This window comes from Drosophila ficusphila, unplaced genomic scaffold, assembly GCF_018152265.1.
Source record: "Drosophila ficusphila isolate 14025-0441.05 unplaced genomic scaffold, ASM1815226v1 contig_127, whole genome shotgun sequence".
Lineage (NCBI taxonomy): Eukaryota > Metazoa > Arthropoda > Insecta > Diptera > Drosophilidae > Drosophila > Drosophila ficusphila.
Genome location: NW_025064016.1, coordinates 2,002,835 through 2,018,427, shown reverse-complemented (window position 1 = coordinate 2,018,427; position 15,593 = coordinate 2,002,835). Strand labels below are relative to the sequence as shown.

Here is a 15,593-nt window from a genome sequence, read left to right as displayed (position 1 = left end):
CGGTGGAACATAAAGTGATGTAATCGTGACACGCTTTAATAAATAACCACGCACAACCTAAGGCACACTTGTTGCTAGCTCATGCGGAAAATCATTTGGTTAACAAAAACCGTAATTTTTCATAGCCGGCATCAATTTTTAAATTGTCTTCCTCTCATTAACATTTTTTTTATAGTTTCTATCTTTATTCTATTTATAAAATATTTTATTTCTTAATTTAAGTTTGGGTAAATTATTAACCTTCACTAGTTCATCTTTAATCAGGACACCATATGCCGGCAACTTAAGAAATGAACAACAACAACAATCAACAAATCTCATTCGCATTTAGACACAAACTGTTATCAATAAATTAAAGCCAACACAAACGTTCACCATACCGGCAAAATTACGAGAACTGCGATAAGGTTTGGATAATCAAAACAGTATTCGAAGCATCCGCGTCCGAATCCTTTCAGGATAAATTATGAAGCACTCCGAGCTGGCTTATATAGGTTTGGCTCTCCCAAAAAGCCGCTGTGAATGCTTTCTCCCTGATAACTTTTCTCTCTTTATCAGGGGCGGACTCTGCAAATATTTGTGGGACCTTTATTAAAAACTAAATAGTCCTTGCGGGTTCTTTGTTAGTTAAAATAACAAATTAACAAATCGTCTAAGACTATCAAAAAATAAACCTTAAAGTTCTTAAAAACAAATCTTAAAACAGGAACAAATTATTCCTTGTCATTTCCCTTGTTGTTAATAACGGCCCTGCTCTCTATGTTAAGTCACTGTTAACAGTGAAAATTTCTTCCTTTCAAAGCACGGTTAACCAGCGTTGCCACCTTTTACTGGCGAATGCTAGCAAATGAACACTCAATTATGTACTCAAAACAATAAAAGACAAATGGTTCCCGACAAATTAAAACAATCAGTAATAAAAAAAAAAAACTTTTTAATAACTTTTGAAAAATCTTGAGTCTTTTCATATCAAGTAAACGGTCGATGACTGCTGCAAGCCCAACAACGTTGCCATATTTCTTGGGTCATCGATAGTATCGCAAAGCCATCGATTTTTGTTCAGCTCTAGGAAGTGGGCACGAAGAAAAGGGAAATACAACGCTGAAAATTAACAGCGGCAAAAAACGTTGTAAACAATTGTAATGTGCTCTGTGGTATAGCTGCTGAAAAGGATCGATTAATATGACGGAGACCTTCGACGAGGAGCTGTTTGAGACGCGGCTAGAGGCGCTGAAGGACACGCAGGAGGGCATCCAGCAGATGTCCAACTGGTGCCTGCAGCACCGGATGCACCACAAGAAGATCATCCAATGCTGGCTGAACGTCTTCAAAAGGGGTGAGTTCCGCGCAGGGCTTCATCCGCTTCGCAAGCTAATTAACTCGATCCTCCTCAGTTCGCGTGGACCATCGCCTGGTGCTGTTCTATCTGGCCAACGATGTCATCCAGTACAGCAAGCGCAAGCGCTACGAGTTCGTCGAGTGCTGGGCCACAGCCCTCCAGAGAGCCACCACCATGGTGCGGTAAGTACTCTCAGCCGGAAAAGATTACATATCCGCCTTTTTGGAGACCAAAACTTGTCAATAGTTTATAAAGCCAGTGTATTTAGTAGTGCGTCCTCTATGACTATCAAATTACGCTAGCAGAATATGGTTTCATGTGATACATAAGATTTTGCTTGCCTCAGTGTTTAGATACCAAAACTAGTGTTACCCTTTATACACTATTAAGTTACACTTTATCCATATAAAATTATAGCGAATTAATTTTAAATTTTTCCGCCAAAATGATTACGTTGCTTAAACGCGTCTTACTACTAGTAAGTTATCTCTTAATAAAATATTTTATTCTTCAGCGACGAACGCGTCAAAGACAAAATCCTGCGCATCTTTAAGATCTGGGAGCAGCGTGAAATCTATAACGAGGAGTACCTTAGCGACTTGAGCGGTCTCCTCAACATTGCGCCGCCCAAAAAGTCCCAGGTCGATGTCACCGAAGAGTTCCAGAATGCAACATTGATAGCCCAAGTGAGGGAGTGCGTCGAACTGGCTGAGACCACTGACAAAAGTATGCAGAAGTTGCCCAAGCCGCCAACCTTCGAGATCGAGGTCATCAAGCAGCAGCTGAAGGACAAGAGCCACTCGGGGGACATTGAAAAGGAAGTGGAGCGCTGTGTGGCCTTCATCAATGCCTACAACAAGAACCTGCAGAACGAGATTAAAAGTCGGAAGGCTGTACTGGCCAGTATCGAAGCGGCCAAAAAGTTCTACGAGCACCAGGGAAAGGAAGTCAAAGTGGTGGCCAGTGTAAGTTGATGATAAAGTACCTTTATACCTAACATTCTAGAGAACAATGCTTTTTATAGGCCTATAAAAGTTTTGGCACGCGCATTAAAATAGTGAAAAGAAAGCTTGACGAGACTATACCCAACCTGGCCAGCCCAATACCATCTCCTGATGTGAATGCTCCCTCGCCCGAGCGCGATGCAGATCTCCAGCTGCCGGAAGAAAACAATTTACCAATGGTAATATTAACTTAAGCTAACCAATGCCATAAAATGTTAATACTCTATCTCTTTAATAGAATCTGTTTGGCGGTAGTTTGAATGGCTTCTCTAGTTATCTGGATGGTGGCAAGCTGCCCTTTGACATTAACGACTTCAAGCGGGACTCGAAGGATCGGGGAAGTGCCATCGAGGTGATCGGTTCGCGATCGGATGACGAGGCCTATGTGCCGAGTGCAAATTTCTACAAGCCCGACACCATTTCCAGTTCCGAGAGCAGCGCAATACCGGGCCTTGGCGGAGGTGGATCCGCTGATTATACCCCCAATCCGCCCCTGTTTGGTTCCAGCAGCCAAGAGCAATATGTCCCGCCACCACCGTCGCATCTCTATGGTGGCAACGGAAGCGTAGGAGGCAGTGGAGGGCAGGATAATCAATACACTCCTGCGCCGATGCCACCGCCACCCTTACCACCATCTCTTGGACCCTCTAGTGGATCGGCCGATGATTTTAATAGCACCTGGAACATGAGCATGTCCTGGACGCCGCTGGACACTAGTTTAAATAGTAGTGGAGCGAGCTCCTCCTCGTATGCGAATCAATCGACACCCCACTCGCCGCCTCACTTTGAGAGAAAGGGCAACTCAGCAACTGCTCCACTCGAATATAACGAGCATCTGCACACCAATCCCGCAGCGCTGGGCGCCGAGGATGTGGACCATCGCACTCTGCAGCTCCCGCCTGCCTTCGAATTCGGTGCAAAGTTGGGTTTGAGCAAGGACAAGTCGCGGCAGCTGGTGGACATTGATCACAGGAATTTAATATCACTCACTGGCTCACCCGGCGGAGCGGAAAAGGTACTTTAGATTTGATTTCCACACATACACACAAATATTTCTCCCCAGGAGCAAGCCCTTGCTTTTCTATTTAGTCTGCGTTTCTATTAATATATTGTAGTCTTCGTTTCAGGACTTCACTGGCGGTGATGTTGACTACCGCATTGTACCGAATCCCAATGATGAAGGCATCATGGCTCCACCTGGCAATAACTATGCCAAAAACAAAACCAGTTCACCACTTAAATCCAATGCCAGTACGTGCACTTAGTAGTTTATTATATAAGATATATTATTAACATATATGATTCCCCAAGTAGGCTCCTCCTCTGAATCGGATCGCGTGGACGGTGCTGCCCGTTACGATCCCGCTGACATGGTGATTGATATGGACATGTCAGATGATGATATTGATGAGTCGTTGAGAGGTAATGCCACTACTTGTAAATCGTCGCTGAAATAAAAACCTATTTTAACCTTTTAGAGCCGAAGGAGAACAACGGTGAGGCTGAAGATGCCAATGGCGCCTTAACACCTTCGCGTCCCGTTCTGCTGGAGACTCCGTCGGAGTTTATTAATCCGTGGGAGTCGAATAATAGTTTTATGGGTCCACCCCTGCCCGATGAAGAGGATCAGCAGCAGCAACATGATCAACAGCAGCATCAGCAACAGGAACTCCAGCAACATCATCCACATCAACAGCACCAGCAGCAGCCGCCGTGGAACCAAATGAGCCCCATGCAAATGGGCGGAGGCGGCGCACCGCCACCGCCGCGACCTCCGTTTGGATCACCCTTTCCGCCCTTCCAGCGTTTCCCCGGCCCACCGATGAACGGTCCCGACGGGATGCAGCGCGGCCGTGGCAGGGGTCGGGGCTGGAACGGACCCGGACCGGGGCCATTTAGACCGCCTTATCAACGGATGTCCGGTCCAGGATTTGATGGTCCCGGGCCCGGACCGCGACCATTCTTTCCAAGAGGAGGAGGACCCGGCGGTCCTATGCGTGGACGCGGGCGCATGCGTGGTAAAGCTTGGATGATGTAATTACGTATTATATTATTAGATTTTAAAAGAGAGAATCCTAGTTTTAGTCTTCACCTATCTCACTTTGATTTAACTTAACGAAAAAAGTGTATTGTATAGAACAGATAACACATTAACCCCAAAAGATTGTCTTGGTTTCCCTTTGGGCGGTGGGCAGTTGACGTTGGCAGAAAATATTACACAATATTTGCATAATATTCCCTGCCCGAAGTTGTTAATTTAAGCAGAGGTATTTTATTTATGTCAATGTAAAATTTAGACAAAAAAATTCTACTAATCAAAAATCAAACTATGTTTGCAATTCGACTTATTCTCAAGTTAGGTTAAAAAAAAATTTAATAAAATTTATTTCAAGTTTTTTCAGTTATTTTTCTTTAAATAAAAAAAATAATATAAAATAAGACATTAAACATCATCCGTCGCCTTTGCCCAGGGAGATTATAAGACAAACACTTGCAAAGACTTTTTAATTTACACATTCACTGTAATTTAAGTTTAGTGTGTTGACCTAGATTAATTGTGTACTAACTATTAATTATTTGATCCGCCTTCGCTTATAGTTCTTAGTGCTTTACATTAATAATAACTAATGTAAATAGTTATAATAATAGTCCCGAAATGATTACTCTTGGTTCAAAAAGTTCTATGCTCTTCACAATTTGTCAATGATAATTATCTTCAACAAAAATATACAACAAATTGTTAATACAAATAAAAATCTAGAAAAAAAGCTATATTCGATCAGGCAAAGTTCTTAAACTCTTCTAGAGAATATCAACAGTCGCCCAATCAGCAATGTTTTCAAACTATAGATTCTCAAGTAATTATTAATGGGAAGAGAGACACAAATATTTATAGGTATGTGGTTTTGATTATATATACTGTCGACGGCATATAAAAGTTAACCAAATTTATGATCATAGTGGGTTATAAATGTTTGAGTATTTCCCCAATCTTCGATTTTTAATTAAGAACTTATTGTTTGCTGGATTGGGTCAGTTTACGGCTGTCTTTATTTATACATTTATTTTATCATAATTATTTTTGTTTATTAGTTGGGGAGATAATTGAGATTTGGTCAAACAGAAGAGTAGAGAACCATTGTCCAAGATTTATTTTGGAACTGGCAATATAATCTTTTAGTAGTAAGCTATAGTAAGATAATAACTGTAATTGTTAATATTAATACAAATGTGATATTTAAAAGATAAAAACTCGAGATTTCTTCTTTTGATTTACTGGAGCAGAGGCTTCCGTTTGGGATCCTGGATCCACCCACAATTCCCATAGCATTTACAAATGACTATGTTTAAATCAATTTTCGTCTACCGCTCGAAGGATCTAAGGCAGCGGCTGTGTTTATCCTCAGTGTTTACCTGTTGACGTTTGCGGCATTTAATCACTTCTGTTTTGGAGTTCCCTCACTTTGCGTCGGAAGTCGGAACTCATTAATTCTCCGTTTTCAACTGATGTTTTGACCTTTGCTTCTCGTTCGTGGGTGTGGCACACTCCCTACTTAGTCATCTCGCAAGGATAACAAGGATACCCTTTTCGGTTCGAGATGAAAGTGTGGCGAATGTAAACAAATGTTAAGAAGATTGATAAATTGATTTTAGGATGCATGTTTTAGCATATATTTATGGGAACTGTAAAAAAAAACAGTTTTCTCTGGATTAAGTATTTTATTAAGTAACGGCCTAAGTCTTCGTATTCAAATAATCGCATAACACTATTCTAAACTTCCTTAAAAAACCAAAATATTTTCTCTGACAAATTGCAAAATATATTATTAATTTTATTTATTCCACGCATACCAAAGTATTAAGCAAATAAAATATCCTGAGAATTACTTTTTAATTAACCTTTCCATATACATAACATTTTTCAAACAATTCGCATTCAAAGTAGTTCGTTTAAAATTCTGTGCTTTTATTAGACAATTTTTACTTATAATTATTTACAACTATGATAATAAACTAAAAACTAACAGCCTTTAAAAGTTTTCCACTAGGTCGAAAGTGTTGCTGCAACACAGCCCGCAAGGGTTTCTCCACTCCAAAGAAGAATGAATGGATGTCTAGTAATCTCTGGACAGCAACGTGACCAGATCTCCGATGTAGGCCTGGGCCATTTGTAGAGTTTCGTATTTGGAGAGCCGTCGGTCGTGGCCCAGAGAAGGAACCACATCCCTCAACTTGTCGAAGGCATCGTTCAGGCTGTTCATTCGCCTCCTTTCGCGGGCATTGGCCGCCAGTCGCCGCTTTTTCAGGACTTCACCGCCAAAACTCGCAGATGATGAACTGCTGGATGAGGCGGAGGATGTGGACGACGACATGGAAGTGGACAGCTTGTCGTAGGGTTTGCTCCTCTGCTGCTTGTTCCAGTACTTTGAACTCCTGCCTTGAATTTTTCCCAGCGGGTGCGACTGATGTTGCTGGTGCTGCTGCTCCTGGGCACTTAGCATGTGCTCCAATTCCAGGACAGCCGGGGTATCGTAGTACATCTCCAGGGAACAACTGTTGGTTCCCTCGGACTGACTGTCGCTGTTGCTAAACTCCTGCTGGTACATCAGCTGCTCCAACTGCTGGAAGGCATCGTTGCCCAGGAACTCGGGAATCGCTGGGGATTCGTCGGGGAAGTAGAACTGCTCCATTAGCTCGTTGTTGGTCAACATGTTTTCGTTTGCAGGCTCAAAGGACAACTGAAGTGGCTCCTCGAGGTTCAGGCCTTAAATAGCTGCCTGCAGAAAAGTCAGGCTCTTACGTGATTGGCTCAACTCAAATGCCTGCTACCTGATTCGCTGTCCCAAACTGATCCGATCCTCTCAGGTAACCAGAAACCTACCTCTCGAGGATCAAAACTCCAGCCCGTGCCCTAAATTGGCTTGCGGTCAAAACGTTTAATTGTACCTTACTCTCTCTCTCTCCCTTTCTCCTAGGTATTCACTGTATTCAGTACAGGTCGACTCCTTTTGTTTGACCTGTCATTTGGCTACCGTCTGTAATCATACCTCTTTTGTTATTTGCTCTGAAATTGACTTTTTATAGTTAAACAATTGTTGCCAAGGTCAAAATGCGAATCAACAAAAGGCGTTCGATCATGTGGGAATCATATTTGCAATTTTTGCATCCACCGAGGATTCCGTTGGATCAACTTCATCGCATGTCTGTGGTCTAGTAAGTGTTGGTTTGGCTTTCGGTCGGGCTTTCCACTTCTCGGGCAGAACAAAGAAGAATAATTTTGTTTGTGCGGTTTGCAACTTTCGATTTTAGTCGGTGGTACACACTTTATTAGGTCAAATTTATGAAGGTATTTTAAGTGGCTTTCTCTGAGCTTCCTGTACTGTATTACAACAAAGTATTCAATAAGAACTAGTGGCAAGGTTTACAACCAGAAGTACAATAAGTATATTTTATTTAAATTCCTATTGAGCTACGATAAAATCAGAATAACAAGTAATTTTTAACCGCAACGAATAAGTAAAATATAAATATATTTTATTTTTTTTAAATAATTTTAAAGTAAATAACTACAGCTTTAAATGACATTTACACTGATGCAAGTTTAATAACATTTCTTTATTCAGCACCAATATTAATATTTGTATTTTAAATAGACTTAAAATATTTTTAGATGCTTGTACAATCTCTTATTCCCCATATCCTACAAAACCCATTTGAACGATCTACTTTCCACACCGTAATCATTTCGAAATCCTGCCTGGCTCAAGCCCACTTTCAAGTGGCCGCATCGAAAGGATAATTAACTCCACAGACTCGCAGCATTAGGGGGAAAATCAATTCGAAGAGTTCGCTGAATTTCTAAAGAATACGGCCAAAACAATCGGAAAACACTGGCCAAAAAGAAGCGCCGGGCATGGCTAAAGAGTACAAATGATGCCACTGGAAGATGGACCAGATATTTCACACAAATTGTCAAGGAACAAAGTCGCCGAGCCGACAAAGGATCCAGACGTTTGATCTTGACGGTGATGATGATAGCTGATGGATGGATCGATCGATTTTGTCGAGAGTGCCACGCGACCGCAGCTTAGCCAAAATCCTGGCCCAGATCAAGCATTATGCTGCAATATTTTCGGGAGAAAGGTTCGCGGATAACCTAAAGATCGGTAACATCCCTCCAGAAAAGGATCTGGGATTTCCAATTAGCATTTTATCCAGCGCTACCTGAGATCTCGAGGGGTTTTCGTTCCTGGTCCTGTCAAAATAGCAACAATAGGTAGTTGGCTGGTGGGCGGTTCTGGTTGAAAGTAGGCACCTCTCTCTCTTTAAACCCGCTTCTTTTCTTTTTCTGACCAACAATAGGTCAACTGATGATAATCCTCGACTGCGTCAGGCGGTTGCGTGTTTCTGGGTTTTCCCTGCCAGATTAATCGTTTTCGTTTTGCGGATTAGTTGTTGGCGCTAAATTGCGAAAATAGGATTAGAAGTCAGAATCCCGAAGTCACAAGGAATTCCATGGGAATCTCTCCCTGTTCAGGCACTTGTTCATCCGACTCTTTGTTGTACAATACCAAACAATAGATCGATCTACTCTGGTTTTCTAACCTATTGTTGGCCACAAATGGTTTCGACTTTAGTGCCATTGTGTCTCGTATAATTACCATGTAATAATCTGGAATTATGAATTATTACATGCAATGGTTTGTTTGTTTCCATGTAAATTTGTTGTGGTCTCCGACTACACACAGATGTGCAAAAATTTCCAGACAGTTTGTCTGGCAAGGGCTTAAAAAATGTGAAAGTGAAAAAAATGAATTTAATTTTATAATGGGTATAGTAGAAAAATAATAAATTAGTGATGCTAATTATAACAAATGCATTTCCTTAAAAGAACACCGCTTTAAAATAATTTAAAATTAAAATTGATTGTCTTATAAATATTTAAATTTTTCCCAAGATCACTCGGCGCATGCGACAATTTCCACAAAACTCATGCCATAACTTAGACACACTTCAAGGCCTCGAAAAGGATACACAGGCTACCTCCTCTAACCCTTACTATCAACGAATGTCCGTTAGCAAGGATAGCGCCCCGAAAAGTGTCAGGCAATTGCGTGCGTTTATGGGAATTTATTGACACTTGAGCCGTGATTGGGATAAAAACAGTAACAAAACAGAGCGTGATCCTCGCAAGGACATGGGCAGGTAATCAGGGCCAAGCCGAAGTGAAACGGAGACCTTCCTTGATGGGTATCATAAATTGTCATCACATAAATAGTGCAACAACAGGATCGAGCGTATCCCGAGTGACATTTATGACTCTATTGACCGTCTGCCGTTGCTCCTGATTTTCTCGATGCTCCTGCTGGGCAATCAGTGTCCTCTTTTACACGTGACCCGCTTTCCTATCTTAATAAGCATTTAATGGTAGCGGTAAACGATTCACAAACAAAGTTCGAGGCAGATAAGAGCCCCCCGACCCGAAAAGCGGAAAGTGTTAATGGATGCTCCGATAAGGGAACAATGTGTAGGATATCATTTCCTATACTGGCGAAAATTCCGCTAGCCTCTTCGATAAAGACAACCTATTAAGACCTATTCGGATAGTTCTTTTGAAGTTTTAAAAATTCCTTAGTTAAGTACATGTTAAATAATCCACCATAAAACAAATTCTCAAATACATAAATAGATATTACTAAGTCTTTATTTAAAATATTGGAAAGAACTGATTACAATTAATGCTGTGATTAATAATTATATTATACGGTTAGTCACAGTTTCAAGTCTACACACACACAAAATTTATCTAAAACAATCCATCAATGTCTGTCCAAACTGTGAGGGACCTTTTAAAATGGCTTACGAACTAAGTGCATATGAAATCATCAATTTTACAACCGCAAACTACTGCGGTTATCTAATACTTGTTGCCGTTCGGTATGTTTATTCGTAAAGTAGTAGTAGATATATGTTTAATCACAAATAGGTTAATATCGGTGTGAGTTCGGTTGGGGATGAGTCTAAAATATGTTTATGTTTATTATTTTTCATCAGCTGGAAAATGGTCCGCATGTGTTTAAAATTTCTGCATAATTTTTCTGATATGATACTAGGCTTTGATTACGATATTAACTGTCCTGCGGGTCTGTGCGAATAAATATTAGATTAGCTACAACATAAAAATAAAACACTAAATATTAGTTAGGGTGAGACGATGTGCACAATTTAAAATAATCATCTAGACAGTTTTAGAGAGCTAAAAGAACCAATTATAAAAGCAAAAGCATTATAAATATATTTTTAAATTATGAAAACAATACTTCTTAATCTCATAGTTTCTTTTAGCAAATCGTCTCACCCTAATGGTTAATATTTCATGATTATGCCTAAAGCACACAGAAACGCACACAACGATCTAAAAAAAAAACCCTCGCCATTGGTTTAATCCGGTTGCTCTCTGAATTTTATCACTCATGAAAATGGAAATGCAAATATCTCCCTTTCGATGTCTAGAGCGTTGTGGAGGTCACCGTGCTGACACCATGAACGAGAATTGTGGGCGGTAACTCAGCGGTCAGTTCAGTAAGCAGTTCCATATAGCTGGCGCTCCGTTGCGCGAAATCCTGCGTGGAGAGCTTCGGCGGAGCGGACAAATAGATGAACGATAATGCCGTCTGATCCGAACGTTCGCGTATGATTTGATTGGCCCGCTGCATGTAGAGCAGCGAACGATTCAGCGTCTCCTCACCCACTTCGTCATCATCCTCCAACAGCACATTGTCTGCCTGAGCTGTGAATTGCTTCAGAGTGCGGGCATGTCGGCTGAAATCTGTATCCCTGCCCCATTCCTCGATCTCCACAATGTCGGCTGTGATGCGCAGTTCCTTGAGGGACTGCTCCAACTTTGTCTTCGAGAATATCTCCATTTGCGGAACCTGAGTGTCAAAGGTGCTGGGGGAAAAAAAAGAATATCTATGATTACATCCCTTTTGCCGATTGATAAATTTAACTTACCCAACTGTGCGCTCTTCGCCGGCCTCGCACAGGAAAATTCTTACTCGCAGGTGCTTCCATTTGGCCAGCATTATCACCGCCAATTGCATCATAAATAAGGAAACCATATCGAAGGGATCCGCAGATGTGGGATTAAATATATTAATGGGCCACACATCAATGTACTTTACATGCTTGCTTCTGCAATCGAAAAAATATATTCAAATACATATAATCATAAATTAAAATATCTCCCACTCACATAGATATAAAGTTTTTATCCAATCTTTGAAAATTCCTGCACAGACAGAGATTTTTCTTCATCCTAAGAGTGTCGCAAAGAATTTGCACATATTCTTGAACTTGAAATTGTTTGGGATCCCCATCACGTCGAATGGGAAAGTTTTGGATTTCGCCAGTGTTAAAATCATCGGTTTTATAGGGGGAGGAACCGCTGAGATAGGGAAATATATAAATAAATATAGCGTTTGTAGATAAAAGAGCTTAACTTACTTTTGAAAGAAGTCCCTTGGAGCTTCGTTGTCGTAAAAACCCAAAATAATTGTGTTTGGCTTCATGGCTCCAATTCCCGACAGGCGAATCAAGTGCTGGACTCCCTCGCGGATGCTCCTGCTCAAGGTAACCTCTGTGAAGGCCTTGACTCTCATGTGATCGAGGAACGACCACCACTGCTGGTTCTCCTCGGCATCTTCCACGCCCTTAAAGTCACCCACTTTCACATGACCAATGATGTAGAGACCACTCTTCTTCAAGTCGTTGACAAAATCCACCAAAGGACAGCAGGAACGTGGCGATGATACCAGCAGCAGAATTTGCGGACGCCAGAACTTAACGTGATCTTTGCGGGGATCTAACATCAACAGATATTTTCGCACCTGGTGGAACATTAAAGCCTGGGATATCGAGCCCCATTGAGCTGCCTGAGTGGCTGGCGAGAAGAGATGCAAAGCAATCACCAGGATGAGGCACAAAATGATGCAGGACGATGCGTAGATAGGATTAATGACGAACATCATGATCAGAGTGCCCAGCAGTCCAACAAGACAAGTGTGCCAAGTGAAGTACTTGAAGAGCGGTCTAAAGTTTGGAGCTCCCGTAAGCTCAATGCCCAAACAAGCCAAATTGGTGGCCAAATAGGAGAGCATAAAGAGCACAGAGTTTATCTGAGCAATAATGTTGAAGGATCCAATCAGCAGGATGCACTCCACGAGGCACCAGCTCACCGCAACCGCTGCAATGGGATTGCCCTTCCAGGTTCCGTGAATCACAAAGTTCAGCAGGCTGCCAAACACTTGGTCCTTAGACAAGGCCTCCAAAATTCTGCTGGAACCAATCAGATTGCTCAAACTGGTCGAAAAGGTAGCAGTCAAAATTCCAATTGCCGTAAATGGCGGCCACAAATTCACAGGCATCAGGAACAGATAGTTATTCTGCATGGTGAAGTACGGAGTTGTGCAGCTCATCAGGAAGGAGAGGATGATGTAGGAAACGAAGGTAAATGCCACGGCGGACAGTGTGCCCCAGGGAATGCTCTTCGAAGGGTTCTTCAGCTCCCCGGACATATTCGCTCCAGCCATAATTCCCGTAACTCCCGAGAAGAGCACACCAAAGGTGGTGGAGAAGTCGACTTGTTTTCCATTCGAAGTGTAATCCTGGCCATAGTGCGAACCGAGATTTTCTCGCAACGTGTTGGCACTGAGACCGGTATAGTTGAGAAAGGATATGTTTTTAGATAAACTATTTTCCACGGGCACAGGTATCTAAAATCAATAAAAAGGATGCATTTGTATCGTCGCAAGATAAAACTGTGTAAAAATAAACAAAAAAAGCTTATTTATAAAGAACTACTATTAGAACAAAGTTTCGCAACACACACACACATAGTTTACACTTGCATAGTTTATAAAGTGCATTGGACACGCTCTCTTCATGACTCAAACTGTCTTATCAGGTTATTCCGTCTTTGGTTTTGGTTTTTAATATTTGTATGTACACACTCGTTCATATGTGAATTTAAAAGGGGTTTATTTAGAAAAACGAGATAATAAAGACGCATTTTTTGAGTAGTTGTCTTTAATATTCAATTGTTTTCCTTTATGTAAATGTTACCACTTCTTGTAAACAACTTTCGTTTTTGTGGGTTTTTTCTTCTTATGAATCAACCAAAAAATGTATTTTATCAAAAAATATTTTGACAAAATCCCCCTTGAGCCAGTAGTTTAAAGCATAGTAGTGAATCAACATTTATCAGCCTTGATAAATCAAGAACAAATATTTAAAATAACACAAATTAAGCACTAGATAGCCTAGATATCGATAGCACATAAAGTCTGATAAGCGTGACAGCAGGGCTTTTGCTCAGCGAGCAACTACTGTACACACGGAACAATAATAAAATAATTAAAGTGTAAAATTTTAACATTATCTACCATAAAAAACTGTTTGTTTCTTATCGGATGTTTAAAAAATATTATTTTTTTCGGTGCATGGGATATCTTACCGTTGTGGCGCCCATAGCCAGGAAACTAATGTACGTGGCCAACAGGCAAACGGTCACGGTGCCCAAAATAAGCACTGACGTCTTGGCGAATAGAGCGGCTCCCACGAGGCAAACCAGCAGCTGCAGGGTGTTTATCAGGCTGCTGGTGAGGAAGCGCCACCATTTTCCATCCGGCAGCGATGCATCTGCGCTCACGAAATGGCCACCCGGTCCGAAGTTATCCATGATTCCTTCAGTGCAACCGGAAATGGCCATCGCAGATCCAACGACGTTGGCAAAGAAGAAGAGCGTTCCAATCGAACCGCCAAATTCTAAGCCCAGCGTTCGGCTTATCATAACTAATAAAAAAATATAACATATTATATTGCTTATTGCTTACAGTAAAAAAGGTCCTAATTATCATGTCTATGTTTGCACTTCAAATTATGTAAAATTTACTGGTGATTTAAGTTAATTTCACTTAAGTAGTCACAGATCTTAAGTTTTTAATGTTGTACTGTATATAAACTAACTGATGGGTTGTCTATCAAAGTAAAAAGCTGTCTTGTTATTTATAATTTCGGAACAATTACTCAGTCAATTCTGAGTGATCACAATAGTATTTAAGCATCTGGTGTTTTGCCAGGGCTTATCAATCATTTGTATGTTTTTTGAACCTACTTGCACCGAAAACTCATCAAGGGCTTTAACAAAGAATAAATGCCAAAAATATGTTAGCAACTCACAGTAAACACCTCCTCCTTCGATTGCTCCATTGGTGGAAATTGCACAAACCGATGCCACGGTGAAAAGTAAAATTCCGTAGGCGATGAGGAATTGCAGTAGTGTTACATACAAACCCGCATTTCCGACGATATAACCTTAACAAAGAGATTAAAATAGTGAAAAACCGAGTTCAATGGACCATCACAACAAGTGTCATGACGTCACCACGGAACTTACCAACTCGAATGAAAACTAAAGCACTAAACATAGATAGGGCCACCGGACTGAAAACACCGGCAAAGGTGCCCAGCGTACGGCCATTCCGATCCGGATCCTGCATTCCAAACTCCACATATCCATCGCCATCCTGCGGACGCTCTCCGCTGGTCTGACTGCCGCCGAATAGGGATCCGAAACTCCGGAAAACACTGCCCGTTCGGCCGTTCCGGGAATTCGCAATTGGAGCCGTCTCCTGCTCCGCGGAAGCGCTCATTTCGAGTTCCGTGATGCGGTTGCAAGAAATCTGGAAACACTAAAGACTTCCTAGCGAACGCCTACAATTTCCAGCTGTCGCAAACAAATAAGAATAATCAGCAACAAGGACGGAGACAACTATCTTTTTGATAGGGTACATAATAAAATTACTACTTACTCAACTCTTACGTTAAGCTTAAAAAAGCTGAACTACTTAATTCTTCAAATGTTAAAGTTCCTTCGAATTTGTATCTTGTATATTCGGATATGAAAAGCTAAACAGTATCCATTATTAACTTGTGTAGGAGCTTTTTACCTCTATAAACCCCCACTACGCCTATGACTATAATAATGTGGCAACATTTTTAAACATACCAAGCAAATAGTATGAAAAATACTGTTTATTGTTGCAGTATATATCGTCTGCTTATCGATATTCCGGTTTAGAAGAGCGGGAGTTTTAAAATCACTTTATTTTTAGATTTAATTGCAGTTTCGTTTTTCCTAAAAATACCATAATTCCATTTACACTTCTGAGAACGTACCTTTTTTTTGT

General features: G+C 41.1%; 3 protein-coding genes across 6 annotated transcripts; 1 reads left to right on the top strand and 2 right to left on the bottom strand.

Annotated features, from left to right (window-relative positions):
• The first annotated feature begins 1,052 nt into the window (after positions 1-1,052).
• LOC108096087 (regulation of nuclear pre-mRNA domain-containing protein 2) lies at positions 1,053-5,595 on the top strand. Of its 4 annotated transcripts, none has more exons than XM_017197454.2 (8): positions 1,053-1,336; positions 1,395-1,521; positions 1,854-2,304; positions 2,364-2,522; positions 2,582-3,358; positions 3,471-3,594; positions 3,655-3,765; positions 3,822-5,595. In XM_017197454.2, exons 1-8 carry the CDS (start codon positions 1,183-1,185, stop codon positions 4,379-4,381), a joined length of 2,463 nt encoding a protein of 820 aa, XP_017052943.1. In that variant the 5' UTR covers positions 1,053-1,182; the 3' UTR covers positions 4,382-5,595. The 4 variants fall into 4 exon arrangements, with proteins under 4 accessions (XP_017052943.1, XP_017052941.1, XP_017052944.1 ...); XM_017197452.2 differs by having other exon boundaries at positions 3,459-3,594; XM_017197455.2 differs by having other exon boundaries at positions 1,054-1,336; positions 3,658-3,765.
• Positions 5,596-6,288: 693 nt separating this feature from the next.
• On the bottom strand, positions 6,289-7,063 carry LOC108096050 (basic helix-loop-helix transcription factor amos). The gene has a single exon (XM_017197396.1). It carries the CDS (start codon positions 7,053-7,055, stop codon positions 6,459-6,461), a length of 597 nt encoding a protein of 198 aa, XP_017052885.1. The 5' UTR covers positions 7,056-7,063; the 3' UTR covers positions 6,289-6,458.
• A 2,967-nt stretch (positions 7,064-10,030) lies between these two features.
• Positions 10,031-15,130, bottom strand: LOC108096084 (solute carrier family 12 member 9). The gene is made up of 7 exons (XM_017197449.2): positions 14,801-15,130; positions 14,584-14,718; positions 13,859-14,196; positions 11,851-13,118; positions 11,600-11,791; positions 11,359-11,538; positions 10,031-11,295 (listed from the first exon to the last, which is right to left on the bottom strand). The coding sequence occupies exons 1-7, from the start codon at positions 15,054-15,056 to the stop codon at positions 10,854-10,856; spliced, it is 2,811 nt and encodes a 936-aa protein (XP_017052938.1). The 5' UTR covers positions 15,057-15,130; the 3' UTR covers positions 10,031-10,853.
• Between the last annotated feature and the right edge of the window lie 463 nt (positions 15,131-15,593).

Bases quoted from the DNA above. Each gene is read 5' to 3' on its own strand.
- LOC108096087 (XM_017197452.2), top strand. From the start codon at position 1,183: ATGACGGAGACCTTCGACGAGGAGCTGTTTGAGACGCGGCTAGAGGCG. The intron at 3,359-3,458 runs GTACTTTAGATT...AATATATTGTAG, and splicing joins CACCCGGCGGAGCGGAAAAG to TCTTCGTTTCAGGACTTCAC. The intron at 3,595-3,654 runs GTACGTGCACTT...TGATTCCCCAAG, and splicing joins ACCACTTAAATCCAATGCCA to TAGGCTCCTCCTCTGAATCG.
- LOC108096050 (XM_017197396.1), bottom strand. From the start codon at position 7,055: ATGTTGACCAACAACGAGCTAATGGAGCAGTTCTACTTCCCCGACGAA.
- LOC108096084 (XM_017197449.2), bottom strand. From the start codon at position 15,056: ATGAGCGCTTCCGCGGAGCAGGAGACGGCTCCAATTGCGAATTCCCGG. The intron at 14,197-14,583 runs GTGAGTTGCTAA...TTTTTTTATTAG, and splicing joins CGAAGGAGGAGGTGTTTACT to TTATGATAAGCCGAACGCTG. The intron at 11,792-11,850 runs GTAAGTTAAGCT...TCCCTATCTCAG, and splicing joins CCAAGGGACTTCTTTCAAAA to CGGTTCCTCCCCCTATAAAA.